This window comes from Rana temporaria, chromosome 3 (genome assembly GCF_905171775.1).
Source record: "Rana temporaria chromosome 3, aRanTem1.1, whole genome shotgun sequence".
NCBI lineage: Eukaryota > Metazoa > Chordata > Amphibia > Anura > Ranidae > Rana > Rana temporaria.
The window spans coordinates 464,991,682-465,015,122 of NC_053491.1; the positions used below are offsets into that span (position 1 = coordinate 464,991,682).

Here is a 23,441-nt window from a genome sequence, read left to right on the forward strand (position 1 = left end):
TATTTCATATTATGGCAGGAGAACGGAGCCACACACTGGATGACCACAGTCATTGCAGGGCCAGGTGAGAAGGCTGGGGAGGGGCAGAGGTGATCAGGAGGGGAATTAGAGGTTTATTGGTGTCAGGTGAGGGTCTGATCTCCTATATATATCGTGGGTGGAAAGGAAATCAAAGTATCTCTCAGTTCTTTCTGGTCTGGTAAGATGCGGAGAGGCTGGTGTGGTGAGATGCATGGACTGCTCCTGGCTGGGTAAGTGCACCTGTCATTGAGGTTTAGTAGTGTGTTTTATTGGTTGGTGTCAGATGGGTGATTGTTATTGGGGAGTCTGCCAATGGTAGAAGTGTGAAGGGGCTGCCTGTTTGTCTCTATGGAAGGGTTGTCCCTCTTGTTGACCATTGAGATTGGGCAATGCTCAGCCAGTGATGGAGGCAGTGCTTTCTGGTTTCCTTCACCAAAGATCTGGTATTAGGTTAATTGGCTCCTGCCAAAGTTGGCCCTAGTATGTTTGGCTGTGAGTTTGGGACCTTAAATTGTAAGCTACTTGGTGGCAGGTTCCGATGTGAATGTACAATGTAGTGCTATATAAGTACCTCTAATATATAGATGGTGAAAGGGGGCACTTGCCATAGGGGTGGCAGAGGCAGCCTCTTTGGTATAGTGTCCCTCGTGGCAGTTTTGCCATCTGACCTCCATCATTGGGGTTGCCATATGTCCGTGATGGCCAACTTTGGCACCCTAGATGTTTTGGAACTACCTTTTCTTATGATGCGCATCTACACTGCAGAGTGTATGAGCATCATGGGGGACCCATGTAGATCCACAACTAGGATGCCAAGGTTCACTTTCAGTCTTGTCCATGGAAATCTTGTAAAAAGTACCTACTTTATCTATCCATCTTGTAGCCAATCAGGCACATGTACTACATAGATGGTAGATCTTGAGGAAATTGTAGAAATCAGGTTTGGGTGTGTTCAGGCTGGATTCAGTGTATTCATGTGAATGGGCCCCATATAACTCATTGTCTTGTACTAAGCTGTAGCATATAGCTGTGGGCCAGTTATGTAGGAAGGAATAGGATTGCATTCCTCCCAACCTTCTTGACTTGGGGGGTGGAGAATGAGGGACACCTATTGGTAGAAGTAGGTATAGGACACCACCTTTTAAAAAAAATTAGTTCAACCAGGGGGCCTTGAGGCTTCTTATGGGGGTACTGTGGCAAAATGCTTAAGAATTGCCCCTTCAATACAATTGAGCAGGTGCATGAAGCCTACCCTTTGGTTACACAAAGCCACAGGTTTTCCTTCTGCTTAAAAACCAAATAAAAAAAAAGTAACAAACCAGGGAAGCACTCACTCTGGTTTTGAAATCGGGACATAATACAACAAAAAGCTGTCAGCAAACCTTGAAAATTTGCAATATCGTCTCCAAAAATACAATTTGTATATTTCTTATCTCATCATAACTCTTCTTTCCCGACCTCAATGACCCAGAGTCTGCTTAAAGCGGGAGTTCACCCAAAAATCAACTTTCTGCAGTTAGATCCAGCATACTGCTGACATCTGCAGTATGCTGGTATTTTTAATTTTATTTTGGTACTTATCGTTTTAGCAGTATTTGTTCTATGGCTCCGAGCGGGGAATCCTGCGGGGAATGGGCGTTCCCGAAGGCAAGCAAGTTGATTGACGGCCTTCGATGGCGCATCACGGCTTCCGAAAACAGCCGAGGTGACACTTGGCTGTTTACGGCGCCTGCGCCTGCCGTGTAGAGCTGACTGCGCAGGCGCCGTAAATTGCTGAGTGTCAATCGTGTGTATTTTCGGAAGCCGTGACGCGCTATCGAAGGCTGTCAATCAACTTGCTTGTCTTCGGGAACGCCTATACCAGGAAGTAATCCCTACTCGGAGCCATAGAAGAAATACTGCTATAACGATAAGTACCAAAAAAAAAAAAAAACAGCATACTGCAGATGTCAGCAGTATGCTGGATCTAACTGCAGAAAGTAGATTTTTGGGTGAATTCCTGCTTTAACTAATGCCCCTCTTAACCTTTTGGATTCCATTTCTACCCTCCTATGGGGAAATAAGCCCCTACACCTCCAGGTAACCCTATGTCCCCGAGGAATTGGGTCAATTTATCCTTCCTTTGTTCATTCTCCCTCTGCTTTACCACCCTAACCCCCCCCCCCCCAAAAAAAAGGTTTTCATTATGACCTTCTAGCGCCAACCTCCTAATGACAATGGCATCAGTTGATCAGGAGGATGGCGGTTGCCTGCATATCATCATTTGACCCTCCCTTGCCTCTCATTCAGCTTCGGGGTCTCATTCGCTAGGTGAGGGAGAAGAGAAACATGGGAATACTAGTCCTAGTTTGCTGAAGGAAATGTCATTAGAGACTACTTATCAATGAACTCCTATGTTATAAACGCATAGTGATACTAGACCATTCAGATTTTATTTAGACCCTAATGAGTATCTCTGCCTTATCTTCCTTTGTCTAATTGGATAAAATATTTCATATTCCCAATCTTCAACTCTCATAGTGGTGTTGGATATATCAGTCTGATATTTTAAGAGTCTTCTTGGCATCTCCTATGTATGGATTTTGCACAGTACCACTTCTCATCCTTTAGCATCTGCATGTTTATGGTGTTTTTTTTTATATATATTTTTTATTTTTTTTCCCCAGAGTTGCAGTGCTCTGCTTGACTCTACCATATCTTGTGCATGCACAGCCTTTACCGGATAATCTACCAACCAGTAAGTGTACATCATTCTCAGAAAACCAAATGTGTAACTATTCAATGTGCATAGTGATAACATTATTGCCCAATATTAATTGAGCAGTCCTGTTGTGGCTAAATTATTGGTCAAAGGTTCTAGTGCTATCATGCCTGTCCTTGCCTACCTTTGTAACCTAAATTAATAGGTGTGTCCAGGTCTGTGGCTAGGTTTAGTAGTGATGTGAGCCCCCAGAGCATGCTCTCGAATATTTTCTCTCCCCCCCCCCCCCCCCCCACAAAATCGCTTCTAAAAGGGGTAGGGAGAAATCTGGAGAGAATATTTGGCATTCCGGATCTAGGACTGGGGTTTCATTTGTAGTGAGGAAGCTGAACCCACACAGTTCGTGTAATGTAGGAGTTAAAATTGGATGCATCCCTCACAGGTTTGTCATGCAGGTGTATGATCCACAAGCATACACAACTTTTTTGCAGAGTGCCCAAAATTTCAGATCTAGTAAAGTGACTAGTTGTCTAGTGTGGGGCTGTGTATCAGATCTGGGTTATTTATTAAACTGTGTTTGTGCAATACAAAACACAAAGGCCCTGCCTTGTCTAATGACTGGGTGCATGGTGACCTTGTAGCTGGCCAAACCAATTGGCGCTGAATAACGAATGTTCAAGGAAAAAATCTGCACTGGTCTTGTAGACCCACCCAACTTGCAAACTGGGTTTGAATCTGACTGGGTGCTTAGTGACTATCAGCTAACTAAAAATAAATCCCTGCTCCTCAAAAGTAGGGACTCTGCACTGGCTGATTTGTAGGCCCATCCAACTTGGAAGCCAAGCGATGTCTCCAGGACAGGTCCAAAGATTTATTCAGCAATCTCTCTAGTTAAATTTTGGAGCCATGTTGGGCACCCTATCGGGCAAATGCCAGATAAAGGGGGGCGGGGTCCTGCAGGTAGGGTTGCCACCTCATCCCTTTAAAACTGAACACATATTAATTACACAGGTTCTGTGGCTGATTAAGGTGGTAATTAAACTCACTTGGTGCCTTATCTGCATTAAATTAGCCCCAGAACCTGTGTAATTCATGTGTTTGGGTTTAAAGGGATGAGGTGGCAACCCTACCTGTAGGGCTCAATGTCTTTTCTGTTGCCATGAGATTGCTGAATAAAACTTTGGACCCATCCTGGAGATCCTTGGTGTGCTGGTGAGGGCTCCCAATTTGAATGTCTGATTTCTAGCCAGTGGTCTTTACAGCCACACAGGAATGTGTGCATTTGGAAATCTTTCAGCTTGGCTTTAACGTTTAAGCAAGGTTTGTTAAGTTTCCTTGTATGTATACTTTACAAGCAGTTTGGGTCAACTTTTTCAAAGCTGCACTTTATTTAACTTTTTTGGCTAAAAGTACAAAACTGAGCCTCTGTGCATAGCCTGGCTCATCCTTGCTACGCATAGAGCCCACGCTGCCATTCAGGCTAGGAAGGCTAATCAAACGAGTGTCCTAGAATACCCCCCCCCCCCTCTACCTGTTAAGACCAAATTGACAGTCTCATGGACCGCCCATGGGCAACCTGCAAGGGGCCATCATTTAGGATTGACTGACAGTAACCTTGGTTGCATGATCTACAGTGGTAGCAGCTGAATCAAGCCAGATGTATAGCAGGGTTCACTATTGGGTATGTGGGTTTTTCCCCCCCAAAATCCCTAGGGTGGGGAGCAGTTAATTGCTCTTTATAAGTGAATTTCCTAGCCTAAAATGACCCCAACCGTGTACAAGCAGCTCTGGTGAGGGCCAGGGCCTCTACAAGCCCAAGAAGGCCTATATCTGTTGTAGGATAAAGATTAGCATTCAAGAGTGTGGGCATGATGAAATGATTGGGCTCCATTTGGCAACACCATCAATGTGGAGGCCAATTTGGGTAAAGCCTATAGGTCATCAGATAAATCCTATCTAGGGTTTTATCCCTGGGAGCATGGGTACTCCCAACCCTTTCCATGTAGCTCTACCAGCCAGGAAGATATCGCTTTATCTAAATCGTGATGCACCGTAGACTAAAAGGCCTTGTAGAGGGGTTTAAGAGACCTGGAGGTGCAATTTCATGTCAAAATGGTCAGTCTGGGTGTTATTTCCAAATTGCATGGAAATGGCATAGCTAAAGGAACCAGAAGTAGGCAATTGGACTTGCTGTCTTGAGGGTGTAAGATGTCTTAAGGGTGCTGTTCTTGCAAATGAGACAAACGGCACATGTTGCCAGTGGTCTAGAGAGATTGAAGGATATACCCCCCAAAAATGGAAACTTTCATGGCAACAGCAAAGTTAAATAATGGAATTTATTAACAAATATACATAGAAATTCAAGCATTTAAAAACACGAATTATACAGATGGGTTCCCAAAGTGGTCTAGAGAGGGATGCAGAGATTTGGGTTGGTCTTGTTTATAGCCACGAGCAACCTCGCTGTTGTGACTTGACGCTACATTTGCAAAATGAGCCTCAGTTTCTTTTACAGTACAACTTGTACTGAAGGGTATGACTTGTAGCTTGCGGCAGACTGAGTAAAGCAGTGAGCCAATCGCATGATCAGAAAATCCTCCTGGAGCTTTTAACAAACTAAGGAATGTGTAAATTTCCTTAAAGTGATCGTGAACAATTCACCTTGTCTTTTCCATTTTAAATAAAATTGGTGGTTTTTATAAAGTGTGTGTGTGTGTGTGTGTATGTATGTGTGTGTGTGTGTGTGTGTATATGTATATATATATATATATATATATATATATATATATATATATATATATATATATATATATATATGTATATATATATATATATATATATATATATATATTTCTCCTCCTCTTGGCTGCAGCAAACTGAGCTTCCCAGTGAATAGCTTGCCGCATGTCGGGACAATTTTGATCATTGGAGGAAAGTACACAATTCTAGCATCTCTATATAGATGAGGGACGGGGACTTTGTTCCAAATCAAGGACATTTGGGATCTATGGGATACCTGTAATAGACAATGGATGCTGTGCTGCCCAGTTCTGGGCCTAATTTCCTTCTAGACCTGTACTACTGGTTTAAATGGTCTTTTCTTCTAGCTTTGTTGAAGACAGAATGTCGTGACAGGTATTTCTATATCTGGGGAGATAAAACTTTCTTTGGATCACTTCTTCAATGGCAGCTGGAAGCCATAAGTAAGTAGACTTTCACTGTAGAAGAATCTTAATAGAAGCGTCATGTCTCATCTAATATCTGCTGCTTTTTTATCAGATGATACAGGATCTATTGATATAATGAAGGGCGCACGGGCAGCCCAATGTGGCTACACTCCCACCACTGACTTGTATGGAAACTTGGAAATTCGGATCTCCTTTCTAGGCTGCTGGGTGAATAATACAGTAAGTGTTACTCTTTGGGATTTGCCATGCCATTGCTCCCCCCAACACCCCCGTTGACTTTTTTTTTTTTCTTAATATTGCAGAAAGACTCGCAATTTGGCATCTCTGTGCAGATCAGAGTATACAGTGGTATGCAGTCTGTGGCATATATTAGGGATATAAAATGCAGCCCTGATCGCTCATGGGATGTGAGGGAGATTATCTGTGAAGAGAACTACATGGAGGTAAACTTGGCGTTCAGGGTAACTAATATCTTGTGGTCAATGCACAACCCTGAGGCGGTGTCAAAGTTCATAGGGAGTGGTTGAAGAGCTAATCTTAAATTGGCCATAAACTATGTATTTCAGCTGGTTCAATGGATAGCAAGTCTTCCTACTTAAAGTAGATTTAAAGAGTAAGGCCAGCCATGGACTACCTGAGTCTTAGCTGGTTGAGCAGGAACCAGCTGAGATTTAAACATTTATGGGTAGGCTGAATGTACAAGTTGAGCGCTCAATCAGCTTGCTGGATTCACTTGTGCTTATTGCTTTAGCTGCTAGCAAATACTCGGTTTGCCCCTGCCTGGAGCAGACAATGGCTCAGCAGGAGGGATTCCCCTGTCAGCACTCTGTGATGCAAACTTCTAAACTAAAGGGCTTGGAAGGAACTTGCAGTAGTTAACCCCCCCCCCCTGCGGGCTATTGTGTACTAGGGGACTACACCCTGGTCCGCACCAGGACTGGGACAAAAATTTGGCCCTGGACTTCATCCAGACTGGCCCACTTTATAGGTCTCTCCCATGGCGGCCGGACAACTTCTGCACGGCCACCCAAGCCCCCTCTCCCCCTTCACTAGTCATTCTACTTTAATAGCGAATGGCTGGTACTGGTACTCTTTTATAGGCAGTACCAGTGGGGAAGCTAGACATTATTTCACCCGGGACAAAGAATCAGGTGCCCCCCCTTATGGGACAAGATTAGGCAGAAGTGAGAAACTCCCAGGCCATAGCTGTTAGTCAGCTGTCTTCCCCTCCATGCTCCTATTGCCCCCTCTGGTCCTCCTCTTGCTTCTCTGTCCCCCTCCCCCAGGTGAGCGCTGCGGGAAGGGAGAGACAGGAGTGGAGGGGGGCGGCGGTCCACTGTCACTGAAGCCGGCCCATTGAGCCATCGGCCCACTGGGAAACTCCCTGTAGTCCCAATGGCCAGTCCATCCCTGGTCCGCACTCACTGCCAAGGCTGATCAGATGCTGGTTTTCACCATATGTTCAACTAAAGCCAGCCATGCTGATGTAGACATGGCCAAATGTCAGCTGGCTTCTGTTGAACTGGCTGATATTCAGCCCATGTACTAAGCTTGACACCTCATTTGAATAGAAGATCCCTCATTGAGATTTTTAGCAGCAAAATGGCGTTGCAAACAAGTAGTGATTTTCTTAAAATGTATCATCGTATCAAAAACGGGCATGGAAAAGGCAATTCTGGCCTAAACATAAAAACATCTCAACAGGAAAACTGCACTCAACTTGAGTTGATGTATGGAACCATAGAGATTGTGTAGAATTTCACATATCCCTACGCATTTCATTTTTAGAGTAAAGGTCTTCAGGGGTATTTTTATGCAAGAGGCTTTATGAGTTATACCATCTATAAATGTATCATTGTTTTACATAGTCATTATATTCTGTTGTAATTACAAGCCCCATCTTCCCCAACAGGTATCTGTGCAGAGACTTGCAGAAGATGACAAGATTAAATTTCAACAGACGGCACCTGCGGTAAGCTTTGCTTCGTAGCAAATTTTAATGGAATTTTAAAATTGATGGTGAAGCTAAAATTGCCACTAGAAATGTTGGTAATTGCCTATTGGGTATTTCAGGACTACTAGCCTATTCTACATCTACAAAACTATAGATTCAAGCAAGAGGTTCTCATACCTGTACATCAGGTGTCACTAATGCCAAGATTAGTGTTTGGCTATGGTTCTTCCAGTGTCCTAGCTCTTGTCAAAAATGGCATGCTTTAGGCCTTGCTTGCATTACACTCAAGGGCTTGGCTCCCAAGGTCTACTTTTTTGATCCTAGTCTCAAACCTCCCCACAGGGATGTAGTCCAGAGGGAGCACGCTGGCTACCCCCAGCCAGAATGGCTTGGATGGGGGCAAGCTTACTGAGGATGAACAGGAATTGAGAACTGGGGGGGGGGGGGGGCATTTAGAAAATAAATCTAAGCATAAGGTAAGTGAACCAACAATTCACTAGCTTAAAGGAACCCATTTAGAAAATAAAAAAATAACCTTTACAACCCCTTAACACTAAGTCACCAGCAGCCACCATTGCCCAGAGTGGGATAAGGTGCTTGCTTATCAGATTTCTGTGACCCTCTAAGGGAAGTTCTCAAATGCATATGGAGTTGCTCCAGAACCACCCAAGCACTCTTTAATCACCTGGGACTTCACAAGTCTTCCTTCCTCTTAAGCTTTGGGAGTTGGCTCTCCTCGTGCTTAAACCACTTCAGTCCTGCCCCTGACTGATGTGTTGGTTATGAGAACTATCTAGAATTATAGATTTAATTTTGTCATGTTCCACTGATCTTTAGAATTTCAGTGTAGTACAAATTTTATATTCTGTTTTATCTTGAGTCATTTTCAGCTATCAACTGAGCCAAAATTAGAACTAAAATGGCTGCCTCTGACCTTTAAAATGCTAGTTGCCTAGCTCTCTGGCTTTAACTCGGTGATTCAGACTTCATCTCTGGTTTCAGGTTGGCAAGATGGAATGGAAGTCTGAGTAGCCTCAACAGCCAAGAAGCTGGTTTAGTTAAAATGGGATACATACACTTTACTCATGACAGCCAGGCTTGCTAGTTTTGGGTGTTTTTTTACGGGCATGGCTTTTTATACATGCTACTCTAACTGCAATTGCCCTCATTTGTGCAGATGGTGCCACACGTGAGCTTTTTTACTGCCTTGTGTAGGTTTAAGTTCTAGCGAGTACTCTTTACCAAAAGTGCCATATTATACCACAAAGGAAGAATGGGGGACCAAGGAATTTGGCACTAAAAGATAATTCCAAATTTGGTATATTTTAAAGACTTGGAAGAATGGACAGCCCCACTTACAAAAAACCTTGGGTTGTCTTTATTTAAAAAAACATTTTTAAATTACAAAGTACAGCAAAACGGTGGAGATGGCAGCCTACACATTTCACACTGCGTTCAGTGCCTAATCATGGCTCCAAATCGGGTATACTTGGCTCAATGCCAGATGTAGTACAAAGATTCTTGCATTTGTATGGTAAATGGACTACACATTTCGTCTTTGTGTAATGAAACTGAATTATAGTTGTATGTGCTACCCTGTGTAACATTCAGATTGTGTCAGTTTTACTGGCTTTATCCTAGCTTCAAAACTAGAGGTGTGTAATTTTGACTATTGTCAAAGGTCTTCTATAGACTATCTGATTCACATATCAACCTCCAGTGCTTACATTCTCTCTTGTCCTTACTGCAGACTAGGATATCTCAGACATATAGAGTGGAATTCCTCAAAAACCAGACTACCATCCTGGCTGAAGATGCCTTCAAGAGAGGCTATGATGTCTATGTCACATTGACCAGGGTGGTATTCCGAGCACCTTACAATACTCCAGAGTCACAAGTCCTACAGGTAAGTAGGAATTGCAAGGTAAAATCTGGGTGGGTTAATGCTGAGAGAAATTGGTTGGCCTCTTAAGAGAATATATAATCCTGGGTCAGTATTTTGTACTCGGTTATATGTAGCCTCATATAACTAAAACTTTAGTTGATAGATCCATCTATAAAACCACACATCCATCTCTGATAGACCCAACCAGGACAGGAGCTTTTGGAGAGTACTAGTCCAGTGTTTCTCAACTCCAGTCCTCAAGGCGCACCAACAGGTCTTGTGTTCAGGCTTTCCATTCTTTTGCACAGGTGATTTTATCAGTTTCACTGCCTTAGTAATTACCACAGCAGTTTCATCTGAGGGAAATCCTGAAAACATGACCTGTTGGTGCGCCCTGAGGACTGGAGTTGAGAAACACTGTACTAGTCAGTGACTAGGAGGCAAGCCCCCTATCTCCTGGGAGAGAGCATATCATCCTAATGCATAACTATCTAGTAAACGCCTGAAGGCAAGGCTTGGGTATCTTCTCTGAATAAAGGTTAAGCTTTCCTTCTGGAGTGGATGGAACAATGTAATCTTGTACATGTTAATGGTCAAAAGAATATGGAAGCCCTCCTGCAGGCTGAGTTGGAGAGGCTCCTTCACGTTATCAATATTCCCTCACACTATAAAGAGAAATTCCTCTATCGGACTGCTAAAATTTGAGTTTCTGACTGTTGTAGGCTGTTGCCAGACAGTCTTGAGGTGGGATCACTGTTTGTCTCTGTAAACTGTGTTTTCCGGCGTATAAGACTACTTTTTGGATGCAAAAAAACGCATCCAAAGTCAGGGGTTGTCTTGTATGCCGGGGACAGTCTCCATGATTTGAAAGCCGCGCCTTCTTCTCAGACTGTCCTGTGATGGGCAGAACACATCTCCCCAGCAGCGCCTCTGTTCTGTGTTCTGACTATCATGGATGCCTTCTCATCCTCAGACGAGAGGACATCCGTGATAGGCGTAACACAGAACAGAGGCGCTGCTGGGAAGATTTGTGGAAGATTTGTGTTCCGCCTATCACAGGACAGTCTGAAAAGAAGGCGCGGCTTTCAAATCATGGACGCTCGCAGCAGACAGACTGTCACCGGCCTGGAAGCCAGAAGCTGAAAAACGTGAGTGATGGCACAGTGAGATTTGAAAAAAGCCTGTTTCTGTCAGCGCTTCTGGCTACCCCTCGGCTTCCAGAAAGACTAGAAGGAAGGGGGTAGTCTTATACGGCGAGTATATCCCAAAACCAACATTTTTCCTGGGAAATTAGGGGGTCGTCTTATACGCCAGCAAATGCGGGTAAACCTGTTTCTATTGGAGTAATTCCTTTTAGTTCTACCTCAACATCATGATGCTGGGGGGAGGGGGGGGTAAAAGGCCTGGTATTGACTCTTGGCCTACTGAAAGGTGTTTGGAGAGCAGGAGTGTTTGGTGAGGTGCCAAGCATTCCATCACAATTGCTGTCCTCCCCAGTTGAGGAGATTCACCCTCTGTCCTATTTACCAGTTATTGACAGTCAGTGTAAAAATCCCATAAAGTATGAGGGGGGGGGGGGGAATCTTCCAATAAAGTCTCTGGTGACCAGTGATTCCCCCCCCCCCCCAAGGATTTCCCTTAACTTGCAGGGATTTCCACCCGCAATCTTTGGCTATGGAACAGGAAGGGAAATCTCCAAGACACAGATGGCATAGATGAATCTTACAGGGGTTATAACCCTTCCTTACTCAAGTAAAAATAAGCAATTTTTTTTGAATAAAGTATTGTCCATGACACGTATTGCAGCTTTGTAAAAAAGAGCAGATGGTGTAAATCTACTGCATACACAACCCATGGCAGCATGTGATATTGCAATCTGTAAACTTGTGATGGTCTTCGACTGCTGGTATAACCTAAGGGCCCTTTTACACAGGACGGATCCGTGATGATCCACCCTGTGGGGATCGCTCCGCTGGCGGATGACAGGGCGGTCCCTGCGCACTGCAGGGAACACCCTGTCAGATCTCTGCTCTCCCCTATGGGGTGATCGGATTAACAGGCCGTCTGTCCGTGTTCACCCGATCCGCTCTGTGCACAGATGGGGGGAAAAATAGTTTTTTTTTTTTTTTCCTTTGTCTGCAGGATCAGAGGATTGCAGACACAGATCAGATGTTCATCCGCTGATGCCTGCTATATCATAGGGATCCATGTGTCTTTTTTTATTTGTTTTCCTATCAGTAAATGGATGAAAAAGTGGACATGCGGTCCACAGGTGTAAAGGGGCTTAAATCTAGTGTAGATTGGTTACATCAATATGGTGTCAGTGCCACATCAACTAACAAACGTATACAAGTTTTGACTTTCCACTTCACGTTTTAATTGACCCAGCTGAAGAATCACTTGCTGTATGTGTAGATGGTCAAATTAATATCCTAAAAAATGAGTTAAATGGAAGTTTATTTATTTTTTTTCTTCTTCAGGTTGGAGACTACCATCTTGATGCAGTATTAAGCAGGATGCTACAAAAGCAGACTCTACGCAGTCTCATCATAGACACAACAATGGCATGTGCCGGTGGTAGGTGATCCCATCTGTTTAATGTTGTAGAAACTAGTCATTGGCGGAACAGATCCTGTGTAAGCGTTTGACGCCTAGATATGCTTATGGACTCAAGCCTCGTACACACGATCAGATTTTTCCGACAGGAATTGTGACCGGCTGTCAAATCCGACTATTTGCATGCTCCATCCGACAATTGTTGGTGGGATGACATGCTTTTAAATTTTCCAACAAATGATTTTCCAATCGTGTGTGTACAAACATGCATTCTCAGAAGCAATGCTCACCATAACACAACATTAACAGAAGTTGCCCAAAGGGTGACACTAAAGGGCTGAAACTGCAGTTTTGTGTTGACTGACAACTCTTTGCCATTTGTATGCAAGACAAGTTCATGGCCAACGTTCTACACTTTGCCCACAAAAACTGATTGTGTACGAGGCTTGAGACCATGTGCACTGGACAATTGCCCAGCTCTTTAATACCTCTTCTCTTGCCAGAAGAAAAGCTGCCTTAAATGTGCCTAAAGCCATGTCCCTCTATAGCAGGGGTGCCCAACCTTTGAAGAGTGAGGGCAACTTGGTAACCGGTTGCAGACCACAATGAGCGGTTGGATGAAAGGTCACAGCAACTCTATAGGCCTTCCGATTCACCCAGATGAAAGGGGATTTTTTTTTTTTAATTGGAGGGAGGTGGGCGTAAACGGAATAAAGTCTGTTTACATCTGCCGCTCTGTAGAGGTAAATGTACAATCCGATTGGTTTGGGCCAATCGTGTGAAAAGGGCCTAAGACTACTTTCACACCGATGCGGTTTGGCAAGCGCAGAGCAGAAGGTCACGGGCCGCATCAGTTGGCTCTGTGGGCCACTAGTTGGGCACATCTGCTCTATAGTGTTTCTCTATTGGTGCCAAGCATCATTTCTGGCTGCTGCCGCCCTCTATCAGCATGACTCACTTTTGACCAGTTTTCCTGACACCAATAGAAAAAAAATGGTGATGGGAGAGACCTCAGCAGACAGCATCTGCTTTGTTCCTGCGTGAACATGTTTCGTCCTCTCTTCGCTGAGCTCTGCACAGTGTAATTTTGGCTTTCCGCACAATTCAGAACTATCAACAGCTGAAGAGAAGACTGATAATAAACAGGTACAAATGTCAGATTTGTTTAATCTGAATCGCCTGGGGCCAGTCACTTGGTTTACAACCACTTTACGTAAAACCATCAGTTAATAATAAAGCTGAATCTTTCTAGCATGCTTGATTTGGCATGGTCTTCAACTTTCTGTAGAGTAGAAAATTTGGCCTGTTTACTAACAAATGCTCCCCCCCTCTAAATTGGTTTTGTAAGCATAGACTGGAGGGACTACATAACACTAGGTGGTCTTGGCTGTTTGGGGCAAGAGCTGAGCTTGGCTAAAAGGGTCGGTCCTATAAGGTCTTGAAGTGTTCTGGGTAATCACTGTTTATACCCTTGGAGAGGGTTACAATTTTCTAGTGCTTTTCTCCAGGAACGGTTTCATGCAAAACTGAATTGCTGTCTTAAAGGAATGTGCTCATCTGAAAACCTCTTCTGCTTATTGCCACAGACCCTCCAGTGTTCCAGGACCTGTCTCTTTCTTGGCTGTCCCCAGCTCTGCTAGGACCTCTGGTCACAGAAAATGTCAAATCCTGCTTGTTCACCATGGGGATCAATGGAGATCTACTGTTAAAGGCTGATATTGAAGCAAACAAGTACATATTTAATGACCGTTTGGTCTGTAATGGCTCAAGTATTGTGAATGTGACTGTGCCAATTGGAGCTCCTGGAGGCTATTCTGAGGTGAGTGGCAGTTGGCACTTATAGCAAAAGTTGCTTTACTATAATTTGTCACTTGTTTACTATGTGTGCACAGGTTCACTCCCCCCCCCCCCCCCCCCCCTCCTGTAGATCGTAGCAAATACCGGATCTTATCACCATATAACGCACACCACCAAAACTTTTACGTACCCCCCCAGTCTCTTGGGACAGCCCTGCCAGGGTACTCTAGAGTTGGGAGGACTTCACACTGTTGGCCCCTTGTGCACTGATCCTCCTGTCACGGCTTCTCAATACCTCCTTTGATGCTGGTCACATGACCACTCTCCTCAATCAAAAGCTACACATTAGGGGAGCAGCTACAACAAGCTGAGTTGGTTGAGGGATTTGGAGGCTTGGATTTGCGTTGAGTTGCACAGAAGTGGTGAATGACAGGGGGCTGGCAAATGTTTCTGGGGTTTGCTGGCAACATTGTAGAGGCGGGGCACCCGGTCTGACGCCCTCCCAATGGGTGGTACCCAGGGCAGACAGCCCGGTCCCCGCCCCTGTTCTTTAAAAAGATTGGTATATAACACGCAGGCATGGTTTACTTTTTTTTTTTTTTTTTTTTTTTTCAGGGTAAAAAAGTGCATGTTGTAAGCCAATAAATATGGTATATTCTCAGCAACCTGTACTAAGGTTCCAACCTTTCCTTGTGACCTTAATTTTGTCACTGATCTGGGTGACAATTTGCTGACTTGTAGCAGGTCACATACAGGGGCCTTCGTAGATTTCCTGATAACTTTTTATGACCCCCCCCATATGCTGGGAAAGTCTATTGGACTGCTGATGGCTAATTAAATGGATGTCCATTACAGGAGGTATTGGGAGGTTGGGTTCTCCAGTGGCTACCTACTGGAGTATTGTGACTTATTTTTTTTCTGACATGTAGCAGTATTGTACAAAGCCTGTCAATTTATAACCAAAAACCATTTTACACCATTTAACATGACCATTTTTGTCTCTTCAGAGTAACGTTGTGAACAACTCCTACGTTACAACATACCGCATTAACCTTCTGCTGCAGAGACAGTGGATGGGAGAGAATGAAGATGACAACACAACGCATACACAGTACAAGCCTGTGGTGACCCCGGCCATAAAACAGCGTCCTATCTTCTTAGACTGTGAGTCTTGTGTTCTGACTATGTCAAACTGGTGGGGCAATGCCGTCGCTATAAATTTGCAAAGGCTTCAGCTCGAAGTGTAATTCTCTTGGTTGCCAGACCATGTTAGCTTTAGGTCACTGCTTAAAAGCAGTTTTAGTTTCTCCATGCCAAACTAATGTAATATAATGCTGATTGTCCCAATAAGGGAATTTTCAAGTTTGGTTAAATCCCCAGGTCCTCTATAGGTTTTCACCATAAACTATTCAGTCTGTTCTGACTGGATTTAATTTGAAATTTTCCAGGACTTGCACTAGAAAATTAAGAGCCACACCAACTTCATGCCCCCTGTAACGGTCACCGCTGTTTACGACCTTCCATCAACTACGACAGCTCATTTGACACACCAACCGTCCAACAGACATCCCAGAATAACGAGACTTGCTCCATTACTGGTTTCAGAATGAAGACCATTTTAATGGTTTCTCAGTTTTTATATACAGTACAAGGCATTAAAGGAACAATCAACTCCCCACACACTAAGGCTAATTGCTAAACATTCCTTCATTAACAGCATTACAAACAAAACGCCATCACACAATGCTCTCTTTATAATCCACATCCCAGACAGACGTTCTGTCTCCAACTATATTCCACACATAAACAGTATTTAGCATTAATTAAAGGTCTGGGAGCAGACCTGGATTAACACCTGTCCGTTACAACACCTTTACACAAAAACAATGAAATGTCTTCCAGGCCCTGACTCAATTAGCATGTCACTAGTCAGGGCTAATCATAGAATGAGTCACTATTGACTGGTTGGGCCAACATTTTGCAGTATCTCAATCCTGCAATATGAACTATCAGTGATGTCCCATCTCATGTAATACATGAATTATTCACTTGCCACCCCACGCCCAAAGGGCACAGGGTGGACTCGGACCCAAGAGTTATCAGTGACGCTGACACAGGACTATCCCCCATCCTCGCAAAGTCTCGGTGTCACGGGTCATTCCGTTGCACCCCCAGCTTATGTCCTTAACCTCTATATTGGGTTAAGTTGTCAGTAGCATCACACCACTGCCATGGATGTACAGTTTCCATAAACTGGATCACCCTGGGTATAGAAGCCATCTGCCCTCTTAACAGGTTTACAGTGAATTTAAAATGGCAATGCTAATAAGACCTGGGCCCAGTGCTGTTCTCCACTTTATCAATATTGCCATGTAATGCTTCTAATCTCTATGCAGACACCATCAAAAAGGATCGTTACTTCAATGTGTCACTGGGCAACTTTTATTCCGATGTCAACCTGAAATCTTTTGTCATCCTCCGTACTAAACTGCCACTGGATACCCTGGGCTCCCAAGGCATGCAGACCTTTTCCACAAAAAACTCCAACAATACCCAGGTCTTCTTTCTGACTGTTCCCTTCTCCTCCTACCTAGTAGAGCAGATGGTAAGATGTAGCTGTAGTCTCTTCAGCTTGGAAAATGCATAACTGCAATGTTGTCCTTGCATGCCCTATGTTTCGTCAGGTTTTTCGAACCATGCTTTCTAGCTAACCTGCACTTGGTTAAAACTATCTGGTATGTTCTCGGTAAATTGGACTTGCCTTATAATTTGGCTGAGAGCATGGAAACTTTAATATCCAAAAAATGGCTATAGAATAGAAAATGTGCTTCCTCTAATAAGGTTATGCACTAGGCCAGTGTTGGCAAACCTTAGCACCCCAGATGTTTTGGAACTACATTTCATGATGCTCATGCACTCTGCAATGTAGTTGAGCATCATGGGGGGGAAATGTAGTTCCACAACATCTGGGGTGCCAAAGTTTACCATCGCTGCACTAGGGTGGACTAAAAACAGTGGTGCTCAGTCAAGGGTTCCTGTACCAATGTTTGGGAGGGCCACTTCCAACTAAGCTCTAAAACTACAATTGGAGCTGGAAACGCTAAAGCCAGCCATGAACTAGTAGCTTTGCATTTGAGTTGATTTGAAATTTATAATTGGGTTTAACTAAGACTTGTTTTGATGAGAATTTTTAAATGGGCAAGATGTTAGTTTCTCAAGTTGGTAACATTGAAAAAAATGTTGTGACACTGTATTTTCAGTATCTTGGTGGTCCCAAAAGGCGCTACAGGCTTCACGTGACCTACGTCATGAGCCTTGTCCCCAAAGAAAAGATCTTTACCTATTCAGATGTAGTGGAGTGCATTCTAGAAGATGTTGGTAAGTCATGACCCTGTATCTCATTTGTGTCTTGGTAATGTGGTGCATCTTGTGACCTCTACTCTCTTCCAGTTCCTCCTGCATATAATCACTCCTGTCAGAGTGACAAACTGGTGCTTGACGTGAAGCGCGGGACTCTTGATATGTATTGGCTTCCTTACATCCGAAACCTTCCTCTGACCAATGAACTCATTACCTCTCAGAATTACTTGGTACAGAATACAGATGCCGCCTTCCACCTGGAAGTTCCCTACCCTTCTGTTGGCCTAATCTATGAGGTAATGCAATCTGTCTTTATGGGTTTGTATGTCTTGTGTTCCTAAGCCTTTTCCGCCAAGGCAATGTTTGTCTGATTTTACAACTTTTTTTTATGGAAGTTTGCAAGATCTGCTGTCTCTATGAACCCAGCAGGCCCCCTTAAGTGTTCAGGTTAATGCTGTTGTCCTGGTGGGACAACAAGTCATCCAGGTTTAGCACAACAGCTGCTGAGACTTGACACAGTATGTTGGTGACTTGCTAGAAGGCAGTAACTTTCCCAACATGGTGACAGTTCAAATCCAGTAACTGTTTATCAGTCAGTAACAATATCCTAATGCAAGAACCATTTTGCCAGTTAACAGTAAAGTGTTCTCAGACAAGTTGTAAATTGAGTGCCACCTTGGCAATCAAGATCTTCTGGTTAATTGGCTTTTGCATTGGAGACCAATACCTATTGGCTAGAACTGTGAGCATTAATAGCTGAGCAGAATGGCAGGCGCTGGAGATTAACAAATGTGTGCCATCAGACACCTATATCACTGCCAATGCACCATATCTACCTGCAAGACAAAGGACATATAACAGGCCCAATCCGCAACACAATTTGCAACAAACTTCCCTAGCCAGGTCATGCTGTTGCCAATAGGGTGTGTTGGAAAGCTAATGTATCAAGGTCATTGGCTTTACACATTTCAACCCTGTTAAAGTAACCTATGTGGCAGTGATGTAACATTGTACCAGCTTTAACTGCTTGGACATGTGCACCACAGAGCATGTTTCCCAATGTATGGTCAAGCAGTAGAAATCCAACCTGTTTGCAAAGTTGGTGGCCTAACATGAACAGTTTTTCAAGTAAAAAAAAAAAAAAAATAGTCTCGCAGCTTCTGTGGTTAACATGTAATTGTTGAACGCCCTTTAAGCAGACAAAATTGGATGGTATTGGGCTGCTTTTTCAAGACCCTCACATGTTAGCAAGTTCCATGGTCCTCACCCTTCTAGTCTTGGGTCTGTTAGATTTCCAGGCTTTAGTTGCTAGAGTTCTGCATGCTGTTAGTGCAACATCACAGCTTCAGTTACTGTTTCCCAAGGTGGCTACTCTGAGCGCTTTCCATGTGCGTCTGGACTTTACACTGCGAGACAACCAAACCTTGAAGGTAGAAAGTTCCTACTCTTTTCATTGCATCTTTTCTCAGCCAATGTCAGGTAAGTTGGAGAGGATTTGACTGCTTATTAGAGTTTTTTTTTTTTTGACCAGTGACTTACTATAAAACTTTGGCCCACAGTCTGCCTCTCCAATGGTTCCATGATTGCTTTTGTCAATGGCTCCATGACCAAGCCTAAGATTGATGCCAGACGAACTCACCTGAAAGATCCGACTTGTAAGCCACTAGAGGCCACTGAGACATTGGCACTGTTCAGCTTCTCTGCCTACACATGTGGCACAATCCAAAAGGTATGAATACTCTTAACTAGTGAGGGCTCCACGCTATGGGGACAAAGGGGCTCATTGGGCTACTTCAACTATAAAATGGTGAATGGATTGTGGCTGATGGGATATAAACCTCTGGCAGTATGTCATATCTTGTGCTATAAAGCGTCACAGGAAACGAGTCCTAACAAGTGCATTGATGCATGGCATGTCACTGAAGGCCCATAGACTTAAATGTTATGTTAATGCTGGAAAGGAAATGTGCAGGTATACTCTTAACTTTAGTTGGGTTCTCTTCCCTGCTATCCAGTCTTGTATGGTCTGTGTAGTTGACAGTAAGTTTGACAGTTGGTAACGTCTGTAAGAAGCCACCTTGACGCACAGCTTATTTAGGAGTGACACCACCTTTGGGTGCATCCTTAGTATCTTCCCTTCAGTGAAGGGGTTCTGCAAGATCCAATAGACTTGCCACATTTTTATTTGGTGAAAATCATTTAGTGTTGGCAGGCATAAAATTGTGTGTGATAATTTCTACCCCCCCCCCCCCATCACAGCTTTACTCTTGTTAAATGGTCAGAAGTCCTTAAAATAATTCTTCCCTTCAGTTTGACAGCAACTACCTTATCTATGAGAATGAAGTGGTGTATGACCAGGTGGTGCTATTTCCTAATCAGCCAATCATCTCCCGGGACTCCAACTACAGGTAACAAACTGCTATGGCTAAATGAACCACCTACCCCTTTGTCTCAATACACATACAGCACCAAATGCCTCTCTCCTTTTGTTAAGGATGACTATACGCTGCCGCTACCCTCTCAAAGACACTCTGTGGTTGAGTGCCCAGAAGGAGGTTGCTCCTATCATGATGGGCCTGGGCTTGCTGCGTGAGACTAAAGGTAACTTTTACATCTAATTTAACAGCACAGGGCTTTAAAATGCTTAGGACAGGCTACAAAGCCTACTTGTTTTTGGAGATTTGATGCTGGTTGCTAGCTTGCTATAGGCTAAGCTCAATTGTACATGTTATGTAGCTTCAACATTGGTAAAACCTATGCAACATCACCTCTGCCTAGCAACTACTAAACCTGAGTGAGCCATCAGTCACTTCAGGCAATCGTAAAGGGATCAACTTGTTAAATTAAGGGATACTGACTGCATAATTGTAGATCCTGGCAGGGTATACATCTGCCAACTATGGTAACATTGGCTCATAACTTTCATTGAACCTTGCCACAGCTGTAACTTTAAAGAAACCACAAATTTAACAAACTATGTGGAAATGGCCAAAATATCACAACTTGGGCATGTATAAAGAGCCTGGTTGCTCTTTGACTGCCCCCCCCTCCCCTCAAGCCCAACTCTTTATGAAGTCAAATTCAAGAGCATGGTACTTTATGGAAGCATTTCAGGGAAGTGTGGTTGGAAGGTAGTATAGCAGTGTAGGGCATGGTGAATGTTGGGAGGACTTAAGGTTGTGGTAATGCCTAACTTTTTTTTTTTTTTTTTTTCAGTGCTGCGCAGGAGAGCCAGAACACACATGGCAGAGCTAAGGATTGCAAAGGGTAAGCTTAAACTTTGGGGGAGTCTGTATACCTTACTGTTGGGTGCTGCTTAAAGAGAAGGATCCTGTACTGCCATTGGCCTGTTTTATGTAGCCTTGCTTGAATAAAGGGCAGCCTTAAAGCTATGCTGAGCCTTGATGTAAAGGGCAATAAGCTACACATAAAAGCTGATTGGTTAAAAACTGCTATAAATTTCTCCAGAAATCAATTTGGTACAGTGGAACTTTAATTTCGTGGTTACACCTCCACTGAGTAAATTTTCACGATCTAGAGAAGCAGGCACAAATTATAACAAACTTTTTACAAAAATCTGAGGTAACCAGTCTAAAATGTAAACTAAATTGCCTGGAACGATGCCCACCACTCTTTATTTTCTCAACATCGGAGTTCCCACCATAACATTGGGGCATTCATTGAATACTGTTATGGTGATACTATTGGTTGTCTGTCCCCCCCCCCCCCAATACCCTGGCTGAAATGCTGGTGTGTGTGTGTGTACATACATGCATACATACATACATGCATACATACATACATACATACATACATTTTTTTTTTATTCCCTTATGCCTCTAATTTTCTGACATTCGTCTCTCTACTAGATGATACCTATACTTCATTTTACCATCTTGAAGACTTCCCAGTGTCTGTTGAACAGGCAGACAGTCTATACCTCCAGGCTAATGTGCCAAGTACAAATCTGGTGTCGCTGCTACAGGACTGCTGGGCTACAACCTTCCCAAACCATGATGACCATTCTAGGTGGAATCTGGTTGTAGATGGGTACGTAGAGCGTCAACATTTTCAAAGTATCTGCACATGGTAACAAAACTTAATGTGAGTAAATATCCCACTTACTAAGGTTTTTTTTTTTTTTTTTTTTTTTTTTTTTCTTCTTCTTAAAGTGCATGTTGGGTTTGTCTACCTTGCCAACAATTGCTACAAACATTTAAAAAAAAAATTTTTGTCTAGAAAGCCAAAACTTTTGCCATGCTTAAATGCACACAACTTGAAAGTTCATAAGGCAACATGTTATGTTCAACCTCCAAGTCAAGCTAATTGTAGATGGCCACCCAGGCCATCTTGGTCAACCTCACAAATGTGTTTGGCTGAATGGGACAAGATCCAAAATGTTAATTTACTTTTACTTTTTTGAACTGGGGGCTTCATTGACTTTAATTTCCAAGTTGTGTCATGAGTCAAGTGCCCACAAACCCCTTTGGGCATATTCTACTATCGGCTTTGGTTCAAAACTGTTCTATATTCCACTTGTTTTTAGGTGTGCTACCAAAGAAGGTGCTGATGCCTTATCAACTACAATCCATCTATCTCCTGACTACTCTGCTCAACTCCACGTGAAGCTGAATGGAGAGGTTAATGGACAGGTAAGGGCTTCTCTAGGCTTTCAACAAACCTTGCAGCACCCTACAATCTACATTTGACATGACTGTTTGATGGGGTTGCTCTAGCAAACTAAGGACATTGCATGGTGACAGTCAAACCGGCTTTATTTTTTGTTTCCTAATTTATAATTCTTTAATTTTTCAAATCCACTTCAGGTGTACATACACTGCCAGGTCTTGCTGTGTGATCCCAAGAGCACAGATGGCTGCTTTCAAACTTGTGACAAGACCACAGGAAGTGTCTCTGGTAAGTGCCGCCAACATCTTTAATTAATCTGGTTCAGTGGCATAGTTACTAAAAATTTAATTTTAATTTTTTGTTAATGCAGGGAAGAGGGAAACCTCTGCGTTCTCTGAAGTGGTGTCTGCTGGACCTGTCAAAGTAGGCGCTAAAAATGAAGTTGGCTATCAACATCTTGGTGAGTAGGGGCAACCATTATGACATAAGAGGCTAAAGCTGTTTTTTTGGGGGGGGGGGGGGGTGGGGGAGAATGCACATGTAATTTGCAGAGGGATGCATTTTATTTCCGTAGGAGCACCTGCCATCCATGAATTGTGGGTGCAATGCCAGATTCCAGCAGGCTTTCTCCAGTTCTGTTCATGCCAAGGTGCAAACTTTAAATGGCAGCTGGATGAAGTGTGAATAGACTCACCGCACTCATGTTCAACTAGGAATGATGTGGATGTGCAGGCAGAGCCCCAAACATCCACACATTTTGCCAGCTGCTGTGGAGGGGGGAGTTTTGCACCCTAAATACAAATGTAACATGGTGCATAAGGGGAGGTTAGCCTTTAATGGCTAGTACTGACCTGAAAACTAGGTCTTGTATTTCAGCTCTGTAATTAAAGGTTTAATTTTTGGACCCACCAATTGCTTTCTTTAGTCAGTCGCTCATATGAATGCCTGTTTGGGCCAGGGTACAACATAAAAGCTAGAGTTGGGCAACGGGTCCTTCAGGAAGTAAACTGTTTCATGTGTGTAATAGTTGTCTTTCCACTAACTTATCTTAATTTTTTTTTACAGCAGAAACAAAGTCCTGGTCAACATGGAGTTGGGTCCTCTCAATCGGTCTTGGAGTCATTGCGGCATTAACAGTTGGCGCTGTCTGTCTTGCTGTTCGCCTCTATATACACTAAATAAAAAGCTCTTAATTTATAAACTTTAATCTGTTTCATTTTGTACTTGTCATTCCATTATAGTGTATATCATGTTTAGCCAACGGGCCTTATTGCTTGGTGGTCTTCATACCATCTAGCAGATGTAAAGGTTTTTTCATTTTTAAAATGTACTGTAGGTTGAATGGACTGA

The 23,441-nt window shown here is 43.4% G+C and overlaps 1 protein-coding gene across 1 annotated transcript; it reads left to right on the forward strand.

Moving 5' to 3' along the window:
• Positions 1-145: 145 nt before the first annotated feature.
• LOC120933565 lies at positions 146-23,298 on the forward strand. The gene is made up of 23 exons (XM_040346826.1): positions 146-251; positions 2,688-2,758; positions 5,830-5,925; positions 6,002-6,129; positions 6,213-6,353; positions 7,823-7,882; positions 9,615-9,770; positions 12,230-12,326; positions 13,892-14,124; positions 15,110-15,266; positions 16,499-16,707; positions 17,363-17,480; positions 17,553-17,758; positions 18,827-18,941; positions 19,022-19,191; positions 19,773-19,870; positions 19,957-20,063; positions 20,679-20,729; positions 21,332-21,512; positions 22,009-22,114; positions 22,289-22,379; positions 22,462-22,551; positions 23,157-23,298. The coding sequence occupies exons 1-23, from the start codon at positions 205-207 to the stop codon at positions 23,267-23,269; spliced, it is 2,841 nt and encodes a 946-aa protein (XP_040202760.1). The 5' UTR covers positions 146-204; the 3' UTR covers positions 23,270-23,298.
• The last annotated feature ends 143 nt before the right edge of the window (positions 23,299-23,441 follow it).

Coding starts and splice junctions, on each gene's coding strand:
- LOC120933565 (XM_040346826.1), top strand. CDS start 205: ATGCGGAGAGGCTGGTGTGGTGAGATGCATGGACTGCTCCTGGCTGG. Junction 2,759..5,829: donor ACCGGATAATCTACCAACCA/GTAAGTGTACAT, acceptor CTTTTCTTCTAG/CTTTGTTGAAGACAGAATGT. Junction 20,064..20,678: donor CTTGCTGCGTGAGACTAAAG/GTAACTTTTACA, acceptor TTTTTTTTTCAG/TGCTGCGCAGGAGAGCCAGA.